The following is a 23,143-nucleotide window of genomic DNA, read 5'->3' on the forward strand; positions in this document are numbered from 1 at the left end:
TTTTATTATATGGAATTGAATTTCAATATGTTATTTATTAATTTATATGTCATTGTACTAATTTACTTCATTATTTCTTTTCTGCTTGATAATTAGGTATAACACTAGAATGTTGCATTCAAAAAGGAGGAAATTGCATTGCCATTGAAAAGATCCAATATAGTGCAATTTTATTCAGTAAAGAATTAATGCTCTTCAATTTGTTCCAGATGCAATGAAAGAAATTGGGTTGAAGAAATGGGACTTTGTTGAATCACATGTGGAAAAAAGGCAAAGGAACCCCAACCACCATTACACGGAATGATTGGAAAGACATACTTTGGGAGGTTCGAAGACATCAAAGATCCTTTAGAGGAGGAAAATGAGAAAAATGAAGCAGAAAACATTGTGGAAGAAGACAATGATGAAACTCTAGAGGACAAAAGGTTTGGATTACATGACATAGTTGATTAAATTTAAGTTATGCTTGGAAATCAAGCTCATTTTTTGTAATTATTAATTAGTTATACATGTAATGTTTTGACTTTGACATTTTATGAGAAGAATAAGCACTCAATTAAGGTTGTTATGCATTCAATATTTGTATTATGTCATTTTCGCATTAATTTTTATATTAATCATTATTTTTTGAAAAAAATAGTGATTATTATTATTTTTTTGACATGAATTTCATAAAAAAAAACTATTGTTTAACAACTTTTAGGTAAAATGTTCCTATAAAAATTGTGATTTTGACATGTAATCTCTAGCAAAAAATTACAAAAAATTATCAAAACGTGTAGTTTTTTAGTTATATTTATGTTAAAAATGGTTACTTTTATGTCAATTGTTAAAAATTGTTTTTTTTAGAGACAATTATTTCATGTGCATTGAAATATTAATTAACAATGTATAAATATCTAGAATATCGAAAATTCAAAATGTCGACCTTCTTCTTTAAATATGCAAAACAACAAAAACCTCACTACAAAAAAAAAATTAAATAAAAGAAAGAAAATATGAAGAAGAAGACCACTTCAAAAGTTATTAAATTTAAAAAATAATTATTTACAATTCATACATTAGAAAATTTAAAGCCAAAAAATAGGTCTTTTAAAAAAAGGGCCTGATGCAGAATTACCACTTTTTTAAATCAGCATGAAAATCACTACCATTCTATAATGTAATGTACATAAAAAAATTTAAAGTGCCAAAAACTATGATCTAAAAAAACGTGTGTGTTCTGCATCACCCCTTCTCAAAATTGGGTCACTTTTTTGCTATCTCTACGAAACAGGTAATAGTATCAGTTCACGTTTCAAAGTTAACATTGTTATAAGTTATGTGTTCCAAAAGGTGAGTGATTGTAGTTGATTAGAGATGATCATATGTCTAAGGTTGCATAGACACTTTGGTATAGAGAATATAGTGGCGAACTTGTAGAGGTAGGTGTATTGGTCCAAGATGCAAGAACAAGTAGATTGGTTCATAAGAAGTTGCAGGCTTTCTTGCACTATCAAGTCTAGTAACATGAAACAAGGTCTATATCATCCCTTACATGTACCCACTCTTCCTTGGGAAAGAATTTCCAATGAATTTGTGGGACGCTTACCAACAAATAGGAGGGACATGACTACCTATTTGTGCTAGTTTTCATGTTCAACAAGATGTGTGTCTTAATGCCTTGTAAAAATACCATTAGTGGGAAAGAAGCAACAAACTTGTTCTTTAGACAGGTATGGGTGCACATTGCAATACTATGGAGAATTATTTTAGAAAGGGACACAATATTTCTTAGTGCATCCTATACTACATTGTGGGAGAATATGGACATGAAGTTGAAGAGGTCTACGACATTCCATCCACAGATAGATGGGAAGACATAAGTAGTTAACAAGGCTTTGGTACAACTTTTGAGGGTTACAATTAGAAGAGTATGAAGACCTAAGATGAAAAACTGCTATATATACAACAATCGTATAGCAAAGTAGTCCACACTTCTACTAATAAGTCTCCTTTTGAAACTTGTTTTGGAGAATTTCCACCTTCCCCATTGGATATTGCATATGGGCGGTAAGGAGGAGTGAGGGAGGACCTTACATGGGATTTATTAAGGGAAGAAAAAATTGTTGAGAAGATATAGAAAAACCATATATAGGTACAAGAGTCACTAAAAAGTCACATAAAAAATATAAGGATAGGAATGGTCAACATATAATAGAGAACTCCTTTAAAGTAAGAGATAAATTATGGCTACAATTGAATAAGGAGAGCATACAGGGTCCTCGTAAGAAAATTAAGGCTCTACGATATGGTCCCTTTGAGATACGAGATATGTTGGGAAATAACATTTATAGAATCATTTTATCTCTGCACATGCACATTACTTAGTAGTGAGTGTAGAGAATTCAAAACTTTATGAGCCTTCCATGCTAGATTAGGAAGAAGAACAATTCCTAGCTTCTATAGAGGATTTGACACCAGATGCTAAAGAAAAGTTGACAAAGGATATAGTTTTGCAGAAGACATTTTGAACTGGAAGACCAGGGTAGCATGCCCTTTCTTAGATTGGATTGAAAGGACAACTTCCCAGAAAGGCTAAATGGTACACCCAAAAGAAGGTGGAGAAATATTTCCTCACCTCATTTAGTAGAAGCTTTTGGGGACCAAAAACCTCCCAAATTGTGAGGTGTCATATATATTTGGTCATATATTTTTTTGAACCATATTGATAATTTTAGAGTTCCAAAAGGTGGGGGAATCAACTTATAGGTCCATTTTTAATGGTAATACCTAATTTGGAAAATTGGGGCCTCAAATCTCTTAGGAGAAGTTTGAGGCATTAAACGGTTTTTTTTTTTTTGGGTAGGGTGGAGGGGTCTTTGAAAATTTAGTGTGACACACATTTTCCCTATTATACACATATATACCTTTCCAACGGTGCAAAAATTACCTCAATCATAGTCTATAAGAAAATGTTATGCCAATCAGAAGTTGACCTTCTTGTTTTGACTAACATAATTTGAGAGGATTCCACGTCAATCCCCATTAATCATGGAAAATAGGTTAGCCATGTGGTCATGATGAAGAGGTATCTAGAAGAGTCAATGATGTAACTCTATTTAAGAGTTGAAGGATTCAAACCTAACCACTAGTAGGCTATCAGACTATGTTATAACTAGGTCGCTAGGAGTAAAAGGGGTTCCATTTTTTTCGTGTGCATTTCATTCCATAGACAAGCATAGTAGCCGAGAGGGATATATAGAGAGAACATATATTTTTTTTTCTCATTGTAGTAGCCCACGGGCCACAAACATTAATTATTTGTACTTGCATCCATTTCCTCTTTAGAGAAAGACAAAAAAACAACCTCTTAAATTTTCTCCCCAAAGGATTTCCTAAGATATATTTTTGTGTCAATTTTGGTTTGTGAACTTTTATTTCATTTTTATTTATTTTCTACATATGATATTTTTCATGCATACGCAATAAACAATAATTAACAAATCCAAAATTCCAAGGAGAAATAAACCTTCATAGTGTAGTTTTTTGGTTTCTAATATATTTTAGTAGATTTGTAATGACAAACTATCCAGTGGAATATCCACGATAGTTTACAAATAAAAAGGTTAGCATGCATAATAATGATAATATTAAAAACATTATTTTTTTTATCTAAATAGAAGGAGAAATTATGCCGATATAAAAAATTATATTATAAAGGAAGATTATGATATTATATGGAGGTGATCAACCCTAATCTAGAACATGAAATTTATTTGTTATTCGTGACTAGATTAAATAAAATAAAAACAGCATTACTAAAGTAAATACAAGTTCACACTAGCTCCATACTAAAACTTGTTGTTAGAGAATTCATAATACACCATGGGTTAAAAAAGGTTTTCTCAACTTTATGACGCTAAGATGGGGAAATTGGATATGATATGAATCCAAGGGAGACCTATATAGATTTAAATGTATATAACAATTTCTACATTAATAAACAAATCACATGTGTAATGTGCAAAGAGTTATATATAGAGATCTTATAATCGTTATTCAAAAAATATGTGATTTAGATGTATGAACGTATTTAAATATTTTATAGAGATTATAGTATTTTTTAATGATTTATTATGTAATTCATCTCTCTTATATGTTGGAGTTATGATCCATCCAAACCCACAATTGGTGTACATGTGATTATTATACTTTATTGTGTTATCTTTAGTATTTCTCACCTACAATTGGTGTACATGTGATTATTATACTTTATTGTGTTATCTTAGTATTTCTCACCTAACATAACATATATGTTGATAATTTGACATGTTTTTCATTTGAAGCATATATTTTTGTTTTTATTCATCATGAATTCTGTATCATGTCAACCATTTTGACTTCCTCTTTGGTACATTTTTGGTTATTTTGGAACTCATATATTGGTGATACTTCTCTCGAGCCTTGTTAGAAGCCATATCCCTTCCATTGTTGTCATTGTAAGGTATGTGGATGTTGTAATTAATAGCGATAACATGTAATGTATACTTCTCTTCATTTATATGCAGATATAATTCAATTGCATGTTCACATTTAGTTAATATTTATTCACAATATTAAATTTGTAATTATAAAAACAATTATATTCAACACACCATGTATTGGTGGATGCCATGTTAAGTAAACTTAATTGGAAGAATTTTACTATTTAGATACAACAAGTTGAATTGTGAATGAATGAGTAGTTATCATGCAGGCATTTTCTCTATAAAAAGAGCATAGGTCCTCATGGTAATATCATACCGCTCTATAAAAAAAGACATAGGTTTTCATTGTAATATCATGATTGAGATAAAATATTATTTAAGTTTTCCCTTTTCCATGAATGTTTTTCTTTCGAGTATTTTATTATGAAATATATGTTATTATTTTTGGCTTTTTGTTGTGTGTGTTATTTAGCAAAATTTAAAGAAAAATGCATATACCTTTTCTCTTAGTTAACAGGAAAGACCATTTTCCCGGAAAATGATAAAAAAAAATTCTTATAAAACTAATATCTGATTTATAATTTTTATAGTTTTTAGTTTTACATACATGCTTCCACGCATGAGGTTTGAGAAAGCAAGTAATTTCAATTTGACTTAATACTTTTCTTCAATGTTGAGTTGGAAAAATTAAGAATGGTATAATTTTAATTAATTCATTATTATTTGATTTTGTAATTTTTATTTATTTATTTATATATATATATATATATATATATAATTTAAAATTGACTAGATAAATTAAAATGATGAAGTATTAATTTATTAATTAAATTTTTTTATTAATGTTAAATTATTAAGTTTTGTAGGTAGAATTAAATAGTTGAAAATGAGTAAGTAAAACTAGTTTCAAAGAATTTTAAATTGATAAAAGAACATTGTGTGTAAGTTTGATACATATTTAATGCATATTTTAAAATTAAATTTATGTAAAAGAAAAATAAACAATTGTACATTAACTTTTTAAGTTGAATATAAGTATGTTCATGAGATTATTCTAAAAAATTATTCCATAAACATATGATTTGTAATAATTATGTACAATAACTTTTATTTTTTTATAGGAAAAACATTAAAAAAAACAAATAAGATAATTGGAAATCATTAAAAAATGTATACCTAAATATAACTACAAACTAATATGTGAAACAACTAATTTCATAATCATCTCTAATAGGTGAGATTGGTTTAGGTCCCCATCACTATCACAACAATATAAATCTAAACCTGTCTAAAAGTAATGATGTGGATATAGTTTTAATGTCTTCTAGTTAAAATGGCTACTAGTGTGAGAAAGAGTTATTTTGACTAGAAATCTTAGACATAATGAAGAAAATAAAGTCTTATTTATCTTACATGCAACGAAGAATTTCGGACCCATCACTTAAATTTTTATTAATTACTAAACTCTCAAGAACTTACAAAAATATTTGAAAGAAAAAAACAACACCATAATTCTATATATATAACTAACCCAATCATATAAACTAAATAATTATTAGAAAATTAATTCAATTTTTTTCCTTTTCCAAATTATTAATTATTTATTACTTAAAATTTTATATTAACCATTTAAGATTTTTATATTAATTAATTAATAAAAATTTCAAATTAATATTTTTTGAATTTTAATTCCAACCAACTCATTTAATCGAGTCCAATACAACAGCTTCATTCTTATTCTTTTGTTGATGTTGGATACCATGAAGATATCACACCAATGCACACGCATGTCATACAATAGTGAATTCGTAAAGTACGTGAATTTGTAATGATACCAAACGTGTCATACAATCATGAATTCCTAAATAAGTGAATTTCTAACTTTGCCAAAAGAAGGGATGGAGGTGGAAGGTACATTAGTATCCATATTATTTCTAACTTTTCCAAAAGAAGCGATGGAGGTGGAAGGTACATTATTATCCATATTATTATGGATTTTGTAAGGGGAAAAATCATTTAGAAATTTATAACTGCATCCATTTTATCATATATACAACCAAGAATATTTCGTATTTACTAAATGTTGATATCTATACATTTACTTTTATTTAAAGGTGGTATATTTTACCATATATAATATATTTATGATATATAAACATAATTGGGAAGTGGAAAAAATTTTAAAATTTTAAAATAAATAAACATATATTTGAGTTTTTTTTTTCAAAATTATGTTAACTATAAAATTTAATTTTATCTTCTAAAATCATGTTACGCTTGATTTGTAATCTTTATTCACTAAAAAAAATTATGTAATCAATATGAAAATCCATTTTTTTTCCTAGTTATTTGAATCGTTAAAATTATAATAATTTCTTAATTATTGGGGAGAAAATTTCTCCAATATTATTTAGGAATTTGAACATATAATTGTAAAAGCTTAAATCAATTAAACAAAATTTATTTTAATAATTTAATTTAAAATGACAGTTAGAAAGGTTTCTCCAATATTATCTTAGAATTTGAATATACAATTATGAAAACTTAAATCAATTTACCAAAATTTAATTTAATAATTTAATTTAAAATTATAATTCAAACCTAAAGGTGATAGTGTATATAAAATTTAAGATTTTTTTTTCTAGTTATTCAAATTTAAGATTTTCTTCTAATTATTCATAGAAATAGAAAGAAGTAAATTCAATATAACCTTCCATAACTGTCTTCCTCTTAAATTCGTTCATACTTGTTATTGATAATCTCTAAATTTCCTTCCATCTTATCAATCTTCAATTTCTTCCCATCTTCGCAACCTTCATGACGACAATGTATTTAATTTAAGAGAGAAAGTGACACTTCTCAACTTTCACGTCAACAACGAAACAAGGGAAGAAAGGCACTTGAACCTTAGGATCAATACATGAGGAAAACCAACAACATAACATTAATGAAAGGGAATTAAAGGTATTCGAAAGTTGAGACTAATGATAAAGCTTGCATTTTATATGATTAGGTTGGACCTTTTTATGATGAAGTTGAGACTAATGATAAAGCTTGCATTTTATATGATAAAGGTTGCATTTTATATGGTTAGGTTGGGCCCATACAAACACGTCGTATTGAATATTATGCGACCAAGACCTATGTTTAAGTTTGCAATAAAGCAAGCAGCATGTTTCATTACCACTCTTCTTCCCAAAAGTGAGAATGTCGAATAAAATGAGAAACTAATAAATGTTGGCATGGAATTGTTAAAGCCTTACATCCTGTGACTTACCATTTAACGACTGAATATTGTGTAAAATTTAACTTTCTATCGAATAATATGATAAGTTTACCCAATCTATACTCTCGGTCATTACAATTTTGTACATGATGTCCTTTGCCATTTTAATTTTGAAAATAAACATCGCAAGGAATCTTTATTCGAGGGCAGGTTTTCATTCTAAACATAGAAAAAACTTTAACCTATTTTAGATTTTAAAGCAAGGACAAATCCAAACTTTTCCAAATGGTTGCGTCAATGAATATCAAAATATTCACATGATTTAGTAGATTAAAATGTTTCTGTTAGGTTTATGATAACAATGAGTTAATAAATAGATAAATAAATTTATTTGGGGATTACTATAATATGTAAAAAGAAAACAAAATTGTTATATATGATCAAATTTAAGTCTCAGATTTCAAACTAATCTTTTGTATGTTAAACGGAGGTAAGAAACCAACCTAATTTACAATAACTATTACCAATATGTTATGTTTTTTCTGTTTTTTTCATTAAGCTGGCTTAGGTTTGCGTTATGTTAATTTGTTAGAAGAATTAGGAATTTTGTGGGATGTTTATTATCAACATTGTGAACCACCTAAATACCTTTTCAAAAAAATTATTTAGACAAAATAATTCCATCATCAACCTAACACCCCTTCAAAAATTTTATTTAGTAAAAATAACTTTCAACGTCCCTGCGAAATTTTTATTTAGCCCAGATAAATTCCATCATCAACCTCTCCCAGTAAAACCCTAAACAATATTAGGTTCTAACTATATCTTTCTCTGTAGATAGATACATACATAATTTTTTTTTTCAATAATAAAATCTCATCTTATTTTGCGCAATACACAACCAATCCGTTCCTTCACGTCCAGCAACAGCAACCGCAGGGCGAGCAGCATGCCTTGCATGGGCATCCTCCACAGGGCCAGCAACATGGTATTGGGCAACAATTCCCACATGGACAACAACCCTGGTCCTGGCCCTGGCCCTGTTCCTGGTCCTGGGACTGGAGCAAGCAGCACAGAGCATCTGTACTGCAAATCCACAAACAAATAAATAACGCAATCATTTAGCATACATGTAACCTGCTACTATATGGATAAATGCAATGAATGATAAAACGTTAGAATTAAAATCTTACAATCCTTTTATGAATCCGCCCATACATCCTTTCGATCCGCTCTTCTCCCTGCTTACAGCAGGGAATTTAACATACTGTGGCTCAGGAGCTTGCGTGGGGTACCCTGGTAACAAAAAAAACATTACAGCCTAAATGAAAATAATGTGTAATGATGTAGCGAAAGAAAAAAGAGAAACCTGCAGGTAGTTGTGGAGTCTTGCTCTCAGACATGGCGTTCCGCTGATTCGACCTCTGGACCTTCAACTCGCATGAAAGAATGAAGAGCGACGTTGTATTTAACCACTGTGTAGTAGCTAAACAAATAGTATAGATAATGAGAGAATGCCGAGGCTTCAGTATCTAGTGTCTCAGATTCTTTCCGGCATCCAAGTAAAACATATTCGACGTATACAGTAACCTGAGATGTGAAAGCAAAGTAGGCCCTATCAACTTCTACTGCCACACACCACGCTGGAAAGTTCATAACGCTAACACAAAAGGCAGCAGCCCTGTCATTAATGAGTTGTAAACAACTCAGGTTAAACAGATAGGCGTTGTCTAACGAGATCACAATTTGATCTTGATGCCGAAAGATAGCCCATAAAAAATTCCGGGCATCTAAAATTCTCAAGTGTTTGACAGCTGTGGGGCAGGAGTTTAAAAAATTTAAGCTAAATTTTCTTAAAATCTTCCAAAAATTTCTATTATTTTTCAAAAGAAATGGTTGCCCTGTTCATCGGGGTCGAGTAATAATGATAGAATATTGAAGTTGCTCCGTGCTCAATCGTTATTCCTGAAAAATACATGCTTGGTTGTGCGCCCTGAATATGCTTTTTTTTCCTTCTGGAACGGGTCCTTTCTTGCGACGTAAGTCCTGCTTACGACACTTCTTTCTCCAGAGTATTTGAAAATTTGCATCAGCAGATGCCAAATTATTTTCAAGCCACAATTACGAAAGGAATGAAGAAATTGTCAATGGACCGTGCCTGAAACAATTGGTAGGGGGACACGGCACCCACATGAGAAGTGTTCTCAAGAGAAGTGAAAATTATTGTTGTGTTCATGAGAAGTGTTATAAGGAGAAGTGAATTTTTTTTGTTTTTTTTTCTTATTTAAAAAAGAAAAACACACACAAATTTTATAATATGAAGTTTAAGTGAGTGATACCATTTTTGTTTATGTTTTTATCAGAATATTCAGGTTCTTAACATAGATATTATTATCTTGCTTTTTGTCTATCTGATTTCCTCTTTTTACATGAGTCTGAATGTTCAATAGAATACCATTATAGTATTGTGATTTACATTTTGGAATGTAACAAAATAAAATACAATACAATTTTTTTATCATTTTGGAAATTGTTTTGTAAATTGTTCTCTTTTTTAGTAATAATCTATGGTGCCAATGCTGGTGAGGATATTTTACTCATAAACAGCGAAAAAGAACTTACTTGGAATCGTAGTGATGCCCTTTTCCCTTTTTTTATAGGTTCTCTGTAATCGTATTTTGTTTTGTATATATATGTTCGAAAGAGATGTCTTGGAAGGAGCTTGGAAGGAGCTTAGCTTGCTACTGTCTTCATGGGTGACATTCAGTTTTGACAGAATTGGAGGGTTAAAATCTATATAATCATTTACCCAATCTATAATGTCCCCTTTGCATCCACATAAATTTGTAGATGATCTAGATCCAACTATTTTGTCATTAAAAAGATGTTCCATACTGCAATGACCTCAGCCCTGCTATTTGTTCTTGTACCTCCTCCCACTAGTAGTGGTAGAAATGGCTAGTGTCAATTATGATGTATGCACCACAGCCACATTTCCTGTGTTGGCAGGCCCCATCAAAAAAACATAAGGGGAATTTTTGCTAATATTCTTGATTTTGGGCATTTTTTTTATGTGTTTTTTGTCCTAATTCCACATTCTTCTTAGTATGTCACAAATTGAAGAGTGGCTTCCCTAACCACTGGCTCTTTCGTCTCAAAAATTTTAGAGTTTCTAAACCTCCAAATAGTCCATATAATGAAGAACGGAAGGTAATGACATGGAGTCTAGTTTTTAATCCAATGTCCCCTACTAAACATTTGTGGCTTTGAACTCTTTGTGCCAGAGAATTAACGCATTTGGAGATTGATATGGTTCTTTGATAGTGTAGAGGAAGCACAGATGAATGGACAACTTTGAAACAACACCGAGTACTTCATTGAACTCGGTGAGGCAGATCAATTGTGTGAGTGAGTGATACTCTACTGTAACTATTATATGAACTATTATGTTATCCGCTTAAATGAACACTTTTATAGGTGCTAAAATTGAATCAACGACTTGCACTAGTTATTGATCTTGAACTACTTTTGTTGTTGGATATGCTAACGTAGATGTTACTGCAATTTCACTTATTTACCAGGTGATTAACATAACCCTTCATCTAATGCTTATTCAAGAAGGTTAGGCTAGGGTTAGGGCAAGGGTTCAGATACTTTCTACCACTACAATGCTCTCTGTAGAAAAAATTTTGAACATTGGTTTATTAGATGAGACTCTATAAACGGAAAGCTTTCACTCTTGGTGGATGTAGCGTGAAAGCTTTTAGTCTTGGCGGAGTCTGGAAGCTTTCTCTCATGGAAGATGAAGCCTAGACTTGTGGGTTACATGTGCATGCCCCTCTAAAAGCCTGCCAGGTGTCTGAAAGCTTTCTCTCATGGAAGATGAAGCCTAGACTTGTGTGTTACATGTGCGTGCCCATCTAAAAGCCTGCCAAGTCTGGCCCCCTACAAGCTGCGGTCAAGAGTACATATTTCATCTATCGTAGGTTAAGTGTATGTATTTAATTTATGGTAGATTGAATTTCCTGAAACTCATTATTTGTAAAAATAAAATTAAATCTCAAATTTGGCATTCTCAAAATTGCAACTATCAATACAAATATTCAATTACCATAAATGTTGTTGTATTCCACTTGTAGTTACATGAAATGCATACTCTAGTAATTACAGTGGATGTTAAATCACTATATAATTTTAAATAACTTACCAATGTATCCATTTTACTTGCTTTCATATATTTGCTACAAAATATTTTGCAGTTGCGCTACTTCCCTTTGAAGAGATATTACTTGTAGAAGGGTTGGTTCTTACCTTCTAGCGTCCTTGACGAACACAAAATCAAGGGCAGGGAAGGCAATAAAGAAAGAAACAAAGGAGCTACTACGGATGCCAGGGAAGGTCCTAACAAGCGTACGAGTTAGTTCAAGAAATCGTGTCATGTGTGGGTGCATTTTGGATTTCCATGCTTGAGGCCCAGCTCGATGTGTGCAGTTGGCACACAACACCAGCAAGCCAAGCAATTAAAAGTTTCTCTCTTGCACTGCTAATGGCTTGAAACACATACATGGAGCCTCCAAAGTACGTACACCTTCTACAACAGCTGTAGAATATATTATCTCTTCTCATCTTCCTGTGTTCCTTTGGTGCAATATCAATATGATTACTAGAGCTCTCGCAAAGCTCGAGATTATCTCAATTTTATAATAATTAGTTCTTGTCTGTGTCATAATTTTTTTGATGTTTGTCGATGAATGATGTACAACCACCACCCTAGTCTGCAACCCGCAGTAAGAGCTCTAATCACCATTTCAGCGGAGCTTTAGTGGTGGAAGCAGGTGTAAACAATCGTGGCAGTTTCAAACTCTCTAGTGGAAGCAGGTGTAAACAATCGTGGTAGTCGACACTAATAGGCTGTAATCACCATTTCAAACAATTTTTGGACAAAGGTTTACGCAACTAACGTTAAAAAAAACCTTGGGTCACTTTGGATAAATGAATTTGAACCAACGAAACTTTGCCTCAACCAGATTTTGGTTAAAATGATATTACCAAAAAAAATTTGCATCGGGCCAAGTGAAATATGTAATAAGAGGTCGAATATTTTCCGACCCAAAAACTTTGCTTATTTCAGTAAATAAAACTCCGAGCATTAAACTTGCGTTAGTGATCAACGATGAAGCAATCGCTATAGTCCGGCTGAAAGCAAAGACTAATAAGGCAACAAAGGCACTTAAACCTTGGGTTCAATACGTGAGGAAAACCAACAACATAGCATTAAATAACCAGAGCCAACGTGAGGTAGCCTAATTGGCGAACTCCTTGATAGCGAAGACTTTAGTCTCTAAAAAGTTCCAAATAAATGAAACATATGTCAACCTTAAAAATCATTAAAGAACGGTGCTTGAACGTCAAAACTAATGATAAAGCTGACATGTTATATGGTTATGTTGGGCCTTTTTAGGGTTTCAGTTCTGAGCATGGGCCAATACAAACACGTCATAAGTGAGTATTATGCGACAAAGGCATATCTTTAAGGAGCAGCATATTTGATTACCAAAAACCAAGCAGTATAAGTGATTTGGAATTTTTCGTCGTGACTCTTCCTCCCGAAGGTGGGGATGTCGAATAAAATGAAAGATTAATAAAGGTCGGAATGGAATCGTATAAAATGAAAGATTAATAAAGGTCGGAATGGAATCGTTAAAGCCTTAATAAAATGAAAGATTAATAAAGGTTGGTATGGAATCGTTAAAGTTTTACTGCATGGCATTTCCCATTTAATGATTAAATAATATTATAAAATTTTATATTGAATAATATTATAAGCTTATGGGTCATTAAAATTTTGTACATAATGTCATTTGTCATTTAAAAAAAAAGCAGTTGTCTATAACGTGACTTTTTGAAAGTATTTCCGGCGGAATTTTCCGGTCGAAATCCGGCAGGAATTATGGGAATCGCAAGTTTGATAGCTAGTTTCTGCACAATGAAAGCGTCCCAGGGGTTTTTCAGGGTGCTGAATCCAAATATGCAGTTAAAAAACCATTTTAACTGCAAGAAATCAAGATTTGACCTCATTTCTTCCGCCGGATTCCGGCGCCGGAATCTTCAAAAAGTCGCATTATAGACAACTCCACAAAAAAAAAGTGCAAAGTGCAAGGAATCTGGATTTAAATATCGTTTAATTAATTAACGTATTAACGGTATTTGTTATGAGATTAAAATGTTTATGTGAGGTTTACAATAACAATATTTATCATAATAATGAGTTAGCAAAAATAACTAAATAAATTTATGGGTTATTATTATAATAATGAACTGTTATGTATAAAAATTTGAGGTATTAGGTATTATTAGTTTCGATTCATTAATTTTCCAGATTTTTAGAGTTGTAAATATTTTTCAAGTTTTGTATTTAAAAAAGAGATTTATATTTTGAAAGATATAATTCTTTTTGTACTTGATAAATTTTAAATCAAAATAGATATAATCTGGTTTAAAATATATATTTATATATATGTGTATGTTTTAGTTTATTATATTTTTTAAAAATAATTTGACTGCTGTTATTTTAATTATGAAAAATATATATAACATTACATAAAATAGAGTCTAGGGTCTTGGATAGATGGTGAGGGTGGTCTGTTAAGACACTTTTTGATTCAAATAAAATTTTAAATTCAAATTTGTATATAACCAAGGAAGAAACCGAATACCAATCTCTGTAATCACCCACATACGTTTAAGTATATATATAAATAAAAATAAACAAGCAATGCTTCATAGTAATTAAAGTCAATATTTTGTTTGTTTACATAGATAAATATCATTAATATAAGTCCGTAAGATGTGGTTGGAGAGATTTGGTGCTCACAAGTCTTGTGTTCCAAACAAAATTATATACAGCTGAAAGCTACTCCAAATACATTTCTTCAAGTTAAAAAAAGGATTATCTCCCATATAGAATCATCTGTTTCAATAATAAAAATCTCATCTTATTTTCTATAATATAGATCCAATCCTTTTCCGTCACTTCCAGCAACAACAACAGCACGGTGCGCAGCATGCATCGCACGGGCACCATTCCGGGAGCTTTTTTCCGCAGCAACATGGTGATGTGCAACAATTCCCGGAGGGGCAGCAACATGGTGATGTGCAACAGTTCCCGGAGGGGCAGCAACATGGTGATGTGCAACAGTTCCCGCACGGACAACATAACTGGGACGGGTCCTGGCCCAGGCCCAGGCTGTGAAACTGGACCAAGCAGCATATAGCTTCTTTGCTACAAATCCACCAACAAACAAATAACACAATCATTTAGCATACATGTAACCTGCTACTAATGGACGAATGCACTGAATGATAAACTGTTGAATGAAAATCTTACAATCCTTTTATGAATCCGCGCATACATCCTTTCGATCCGCCCTTCTCCCTGGTTACAGCAGGGACTTTAACATACTGTGGCTGAGGAGCTTGCATGGGGTACCCTGAGAACATTACAATCATTATAACCTAAATAAAAATAATGTCTGATGATGTAGCAAAAGCATTAATGTGAAAGAAGAAAACAGTAACCTGGGGGAGGATATCCTTCCGGGTAGCCTGCAGGTGGTTGTGGAGTCTTGCTCTCAGACATGGCGTTCCTCTGATTCGACCTCTGGACCTTCAACTCACATGAATGAAGGAAGAGGGACGATGTATTTAACCACTGTGTGGTAGCTAAATAAATAGTATAGATAAGGAGATAATGCCGAGGCTCCAGTCTCAAGTGTTTCAGATTCTTTCAGGCGTCCAAGTAAAACATATTCCACATTTACAATAATCTGAAACTTCAGACATTTTTCACATCCAATACGAAAGCGAGGTACTCCCCCATTAACTTCAACAGGAGCCATTGTTGAGTAGTAATGGTGGAATATTGAAGTTTCTTGTGGTTCAAACCTTATTTTCGAAGTTTCTTCTGGTTCAATCCTTATTTTCGAGAAACACATGACAGGGTTACCCTGAATAATATGCTTTGTTTTCTTGCGATCGAAGCCCTGCTTACGACATAATTCTTTCTCGGCCGTGTTTGAGTCTTTGCATCAGCAGATGCCGATTTTTGTTGAGGCACAATTATCCATGCCCCACATCATTCAAAAGATTGAGGAAATTATGAACGGTCCATGCCTAGAACGATTAGTGGGGTCTTTTAAATGAAATTATGAATGGACCATGCCTACAACGATTAGTGGGGTCTTTCGAATGAAATTATGAATGGACCATTACTAAAACGATTAGCGGGGGAGACACTTTTAGAAGGCTTATAAGAATCGAAAGGTTGGGCATATTTATGTCGGAAGTAACAAATTATTGAGTTGAAGATGCTCACCTTGTCGCTGTCTTTTCGGTAGAAAATCCAATTTTTTTTGTATGTGAATTACTATAGTCTGAAGTATAGTTGAAATAGTTTTTTTCATTGGAAATAAAATCTGTCAATACAATTTCAAGATTTTTTGTTGTTTAATATACATTTTTGAATGCATAAATAGATTCAGCACCTTAAAAAACCCCAAACTCACTAGAATATTGCAGATTAAACAATTTAAATTAGAGTTTTTAAAAATCTTTAGGAAGATTTTGATTAAAATTAACCACAAAAACAGTCTTGAAAAAAAAACTATTTCTTCTATAAATTTCATGAGGCCTTTAATGTTTAAAAAATTAAATTTTTAGTAAACTTATTTTTCTTTAAATTTATTAATCTAAATTTGTTTCCATCATAAAACAATATATAAATTAAAATTAACTATAATTCAATCATCTCATTCACACAAATGAAATAAAAAAATTAATATATTTAAATAAATAATATATGGGTTGAAAAAATTATTGATGAAAAATAAAATAAAAATATTAAATTACATATGTATTATTAGTTATATATTTCAGTTTACTATTGACATTTTTTTCTAATCACATTTATTCTTTTACCATTTTATTATATTAGCAATTGCACCACAGCTTGCAAAGGAAACACCGTAAGGCTATAGCATATGGAATAATAGAATAGGTGAAAAAAATGTGATATGTTATATGATCTACATATTTCCAAGTTTGGGTTTGTTTCCTTTGCAACATAAATTACTTACTAAGAATATGTAATAAATGAATTTAACTTTACAAAAGGTTTATGCATGCCTCATGAATGGAAACCCCAATTCCATTTAACAATTATTAAGTTTTAATTTATAAAATATTTCTAATCAACTAAATAGATTAAATCAGACAAAGTTTAAAATCTGTTAAGGATGATATTGACAAACAGCAGCTTAAAGGAGTCTATAAAATAGGTTGTTCGTGTGGAAAAAGCTACATAGGTGAAACTGGTCGCTCCCTCCAGACAAGACTTAAAGAACATGGCGCTGACATCAGGAATGGAAGATCTCGTACCTCAGCCTTGGCAGAGCACTCCTCGAAGACTAAACACCACATCTGCTTAGAAAACGCATCAATTATCGCAAGAGAAGAGCAGCATCAGAGACGGAAAATCAGAGAAGCCCTCGAAATCTTGAAGCATCCTTGTAATCTGAACAGAGACAGCGGTTTGGAGATTAGCGGAAGCTGGCTTCCCCTGATCAGTGAAATCAAGAAACGTCAGCCCGGCCCCAGGTAAGTTGTCAAACAGGTAAGTTGTCAAACAGGTAAGATAGTTATTAACATAGATATTAATATAGGTTTGCATATTAAATATAAATATTATTATAGATATTTTTCGATTTTAATAATTTTAATATTAATCTTGTCATTAGGTTATTTATATTCTATTAAAAGCTCTAATTATTAATATAACTACAAGGTTGGATTTAGGCATTAATGTATGTTCTAAATTAATGTATGTTCTAATACAGTCTAGATTTTAATATTGAATTAATATAGAATTTAGTTTATTCTAATATTAATTTATTTAGATTTTGATATAGATATTAAACTTTTACTAATACATATATTAAGTTATATAGATTTTAGGTTATATAAAAATATTAAGTTTTATAGTGGTCAAGTTTTATAAAATATTAAGTTATATTGTCATTAAGTTATATAGTCATATATATTAATATTAAAGTTATATTGTCATATATATTAATATTAAGTTATATATTCATATATATTAATATTAAGTTATATAGTCATATTTAGTCATTAGGTTATATAGTCATTAGGTTAAATAGTCATATATATTAATATTAATATATATATTAGTTTTTAGATATTAAATTTATATAGATTTTAGGATATATAAAGATTTATGGTATTAATATATTTATTAGTTTTTAGATATTGATATAGGTTTTAGGCTTTTTTTGATATTAATTCTAATATATATATTAAGTTGTATAGACTTTAGGTTATATAAATATTAAATTATATAGTAATCATGTTTCATCAATATTAAGTTATATAGTCATTAGGTTATACAATTATTAATGTTATTTATTAGGATTTATGATATCAATTTTAATAATTAATATATATATTAGTTTTTAGTTTTTAATATCAATATAGATTTTAGGTTATATAAAGTTTTTTGATATTAATATTAATATACATATTAGTTCTTTAGATATTAATATTAATTTAGATTTTAGTTTAAGATTTTGTCTTAAAGATATTAAATAAATAATATTAATTTATAAAAATTAAAATTAAAATTAGGTTTCATTATAAATCTTTCTGGCCGACCTGTGCTTTGCCTCTAATATTCATCCCTCTTGAGTATTTATTTCCTCCATCTGACTCTTCTTTTATCATCTTTCTCTTTACCCTGATGATGGATCCCATTTGGGATTTGAAACGTTGGTGTAAAAACTCTATTACTGTGGATTCTCCGGTCAAAAATTCAAAAAGCTCAAACCACATATCTCTGAAATCCAATAAATTAATGAAATTTAAAATGTGAAGTTTCAACTTTGAAATTGGTAATTGAATCTTTACAAATATGAAATTTACAACAAATTGTTTATTAGACATTGCAATTATCCTTCAACTACTATATCATAGCCATCTAACCTCACAAGTCTCTTATACATTTTCAAAACTTGTATGGCCACATGTACCCTTGGATCTTGCATAATCCTTCACAAACAAGTAAATAATCTAGCCATAGTTTCACTGTAGTAATCAAAATTACCAAAGTAAAGCAATGTATGGTTGAGAATAGCCCGTCTAATATGAATTTGGTGATGGAGCATATTATTCCATATATAATTAAGAAAATCCCATGATGTACATGAGATTGTGCTCCTTATCCGGTCTCTCGCAAATTGTTGGGCTAGATTCATTGTGACTTTATCCATGGCCTCATATAGGTAGGATATGATGGGCATGTCACTATTAACCAAGAAATATTTATTAAAGTTTCACTGAGGGAAAAATCCTCCCTTCCTAAAACCCATAAGGATTCTTTGGAAATAAGTGAAGGTACAACCTGTCCTCTAGATTTTTTCTTAAAGATATTAGCATACCATTCTATAAAAACAAACATTTTACTCCACCCTAATTGAAAATTGAGAATGGATTGACGCTAATAGGGTGATGGTACAACACAACAACTTTCTATTATTTGTGATGTCATCATAAGGGCATGATCATAGACGGATTTGGTGATCGTCATATTCTCCTCATTTCCTCCTCAATGTATCCAATATTAATTCAATGCAACATACAAAGAAAAAATAATATGGGTCATCTCTTCATTATAAATTTGTTAAGTGCCACATAATAAACACCTTAGTAGCTATGTCTTGAAGAACATGATCCACACCTATATTTGTGTTAAAATTATCCAACAAATTACATAAAATGGAGCATCCACAATTTTTTTATTAGCAAATGAACACTTAAAAAGTGAAGGTCAATAGCTAAGGTAAGTGCAATTGATTATACAAACACTACCCCTAAAATACATTTATGTTAGACAACTATGTTTCAAATTTCATATGTCATGGAATATAAAATTTCTCATTTCTTGAAGATGCAAAGGCAAGTCAAGCTCCACATATTATGTATTAAAAATGGTCTTGTTTTAATCAATCGCTGGTTGTAGATTGGTGCAATTATCATGACAAAAAATCAATCCAAATAAATATCTTGCCTCTGCATGGCCTTCAAACCTATTTTCTTCTGCATCAAAGTACACAATAAGGTAGTTTCCTATAGGCTGAATTATGAGGTCTGTTACAGTACCAATCTTTCATAGTTCTTAGTGATCTAAGCTCATTATGACCTAAGTTCTTGCAACAAGGTTATCAACTAGCAAGAAGAATTTAATTTGACATGTATTTTACATATAAATTTTTCCATGACTTCCAAAATCCATTAGATTACCCTCGAACATAAATCAAATGTTACGTTTCTGTTGGAAAAAAGTCAAACTTAATCAATCTCTTGGCTCTCAATGGCCTTCAAAAGTCTTAGCATCTGTGTCGAAGTACACAATGAGATAACTATCCTAGTCCATTTAAGCATATCCATTCTAATCCTCTCAGTAGGCTATAGAAAGGATTCAATCTCTGAAGGCATTGCATAGAGGGGAGGCAAGAAATCCCCTATAACCCTAGTAGTGAAACCACTGTAAGGGGCCATTTTATCCAGGTTAGAAGATGGAAGACTATGTATATCTAATATGCAATGAAAAGAGAGCCCATTCCATGTAGAAGCAAGTAAGTCTTTAGAGTCCCTAACAATATCCAAGTAGCAGAATTTAGTACCCAAATGAGAAAAATATATTCTAAAAAATTATGGTTCCTAAAGATGTGTTGTACATAAATCATTTTATGTGTGTATGGATATTGGCTGAAGGGGAATGATGTGCGGTGTAAACAAAGTGTTTGCTTGATGTGGTTGAACAACACTTCCCACTGTTTCCTTGGTGTTAATATTATTTAATATTCCATCTATGGTGGAATCAAGGAAGAACCTTATTTGGGATGATTTCTAAGCAAACAATAGTGGCATTTGATTAGTGCAATAACAAGTTTTCTAATTTGTAGATAGGTAAATACTCATTCTCAAGTTTCTAACAAGTAATTAAGTAATTTAAGAATTCAATTCATGATATTTTCCCTTTTGATCATGAGCCACAATGGAACTTATTATTTTACCACTAACATGCTCCACAAAAATTTTATGTAGGTATTCAACCATAATTTTCTATGTTGTCATATAGTTCTCAAAAATGTTACACTTATTGAAACCCTGTGATATTTCCTCATGTTCCAATGCAATAGGTTAAATATTTTTGTCCTTGCAGGCTTCAACACCAAATATCCCAAGGCTCCTAAACTGCTTGAATCCTCTGACACATCCTCTCTCCTTAAAACATCAAATACTTGAGCTTCATGGTGATGGGTGAACTTCAACATACAAGTTTCTCTACTCCAACCTCTCCCCTCATCCAATATTAGTGGACAAAAAGAATGGAACTTTGGTTTTGTTAAACCTACTTATTTCTAACCTCCTATTAACAATTATTTAAATTACATTGTATAACCTATCATGAGTTATTTAGGATTGTAGTGGCACATTTGAATTTATAAATATAAATTTACATCGTATTTGAACCTTCATCATATGGAGTCTATATATGCATAGAAATATGTATATGGATTTGAAAACAAACAACTTGCAAGCATTAGCCACATAACTTGTTGAACTAGGGTGTCTTATCTTTTAACATTACCCTGGAAGACTGTTGGCATTATGAGATAAGTGTTGTCCTTGATGGCAAACCACACTGTTGAGAAATCATAGTGCAGAAGGACAGCAGCAAAGAATTGATGATCAGACTATAAGAAGAAGAGAAAGTTCATACACACAGGTTCGTTAAGCCCAAGTCGCGTGTACACGCAGGTTGGCTTCATTAAAAGCGCGTGTATGTGGAAAACTCATTTTGGTCCATGGCGGTTAGTCCTTGGAAGTTGTGCCTATGGTTTTGGACCTTGGTGTCTCGACGGACGTGTTGATCCCTAGTTTTAAAGTTGATGGTATTGGATTTCTATGGTTGTGGCCCTTGGTATTGAACAAGGCCTAAGGCTATATAAGGAGAAGGAAATCATTAGGCAATGTGTATCTGAAATGTCTTGAATATCTGATGAAGCATTAGATCTAGTATACAGGGTTATGGGTTGATGATGCATTGCTTGATCTGAGCTAAGGAGAGATCTCACAGGTTGATGGAGAACTAGATCTAAGGAGAGATCAGGATCAAATGGTTTGAAATGAACTATCTTTATGATGCTTATTCTAGATCTACATACTGACGCATGTATTGTTCTATAAGTGTTATGGGTATGACTGATGTCTGGTACAGCTGCAAGTTATGAGAAATTATTTTTAGATCTGTACGCGGGTTGGCTTTGATAAAAGCGCATATACACGCGGGTTTGATTCATCGAAGTAGCGTATAAATTGTAAATCTTAATATTTGAAGTTGCAGATGGATTTGATGGTTATTACAGAGTTCTGTGTCTGCTCTGTGTTCTGGTGACTGTTGTTAACAGGGTTTCAGTGATTCAGAGTTTGATGATTGTTTTGAGCTTCAATGATAGTTATGGGTCCAGTATGAAAATTGGATGAAAAGTGGCCTTACAGATTATGTGTTGTGCTTCAGTGTATCCAGTCTGAAAATTGATGAAACGTGGTACCTGGAGGTGAGAAGATTGTAGGCAAGCACCTACGTACTAGTATCTAAGCTAGTACAAAAGCTAAAGGAGATCTTTGGAGCATTGTAGCAGGTAGTAGCCTGCGTACTAGTAAATGGATCGGCTAGTACAAGAGCAAAGGGGGTTGTAGCTCCCGTACTGGTATAAGACTGCACCAGTACAAATATTGTAAAAGGATTTTCTTATTAAGAAGAAGATTGAGATGACTTGCAGCAGGTGGTTTTCACCCACATTGGGTTTCCACCTTATATCTTTGTGTTCATGTGTGTGGCTCTTGTGTGATGTTCTGTTCTGTTATTCTGCACCTGTTTACTGTTAATATGCTTAATAATGATCCGATGCATTTACTGAAGATTAAGCTAACTGAATTATAAGATCTCTGGATATACGCGAGTTTCATTAGACACAGTAGCGTGTACACGCGGGTTCACTTAATTGAAGTAGCGTATATGTTTCTAAGTATGAAATTGAAAAGTTTGATTGATCTGATAATACTGATTCACCCCCCCCCTCTCAGTATTATTTCCAACAATTGGTATCAGAGCAGGTCCTTTGGTAGAAGCTTGATCGCTTGAAGGAGATCCGTGGAACAATGGGAAAGAAGCTTAAGAAGAAAGCTCATAAGAAGAAGAAGACATCTCAGAAGGACTATGACAGTGGGAGAGTCGATTGGGGATTAGGTATAAGAAGCTCTTCAGATTCAGAATCAGATTCAGAATCATTATCAGGTATGAATGTGTTAT

At 31.8% G+C, this 23,143-nt stretch overlaps 1 protein-coding gene across 1 annotated transcript; it reads right to left on the reverse strand.

Annotated features, from left to right (window-relative positions):
- Positions 1-14,654: 14,654 nt before the first annotated feature.
- Positions 14,655-15,407, reverse strand: LOC149232813 (uncharacterized). The gene is made up of 3 exons (XM_089376577.1): positions 15,274-15,407; positions 15,083-15,185; positions 14,655-14,977 (listed from the first exon to the last, which is right to left on the reverse strand). The coding sequence occupies exons 1-3, from the start codon at positions 15,332-15,334 to the stop codon at positions 14,725-14,727; spliced, it is 417 nt and encodes a 138-aa protein (XP_089232703.1). The 5' UTR covers positions 15,335-15,407; the 3' UTR covers positions 14,655-14,724.
- Positions 15,408-23,143: the final 7,736 nt, after the last annotated feature.

Source organism: Pinus tabuliformis, chromosome J, assembly GCF_031772625.1.
Source record: "Pinus tabuliformis cultivar Carrire ecotype Pingquan chromosome J, CPIR1, whole genome shotgun sequence".
Classification (NCBI taxonomy): Eukaryota; Viridiplantae; Streptophyta; class Pinopsida; order Pinales; family Pinaceae; genus Pinus; species Pinus tabuliformis.

Coding starts and splice junctions, on each gene's coding strand:
- LOC149232813 (XM_089376577.1), bottom strand. CDS start 15,334: ATGTCTGAGAGCAAGACTCCACAACCACCTGCAGGCTACCCGGAAGGA. Junction 15,186..15,273: donor GGAAGGATATCCTCCCCCAG/GTTACTGTTTTC, acceptor TAATGTTCTCAG/GGTACCCCATGCAAGCTCCT. Junction 14,978..15,082: donor CGCGGATTCATAAAAGGATT/GTAAGATTTTCA, acceptor GTGGATTTGTAG/CAAAGAAGCTATATGCTGCT.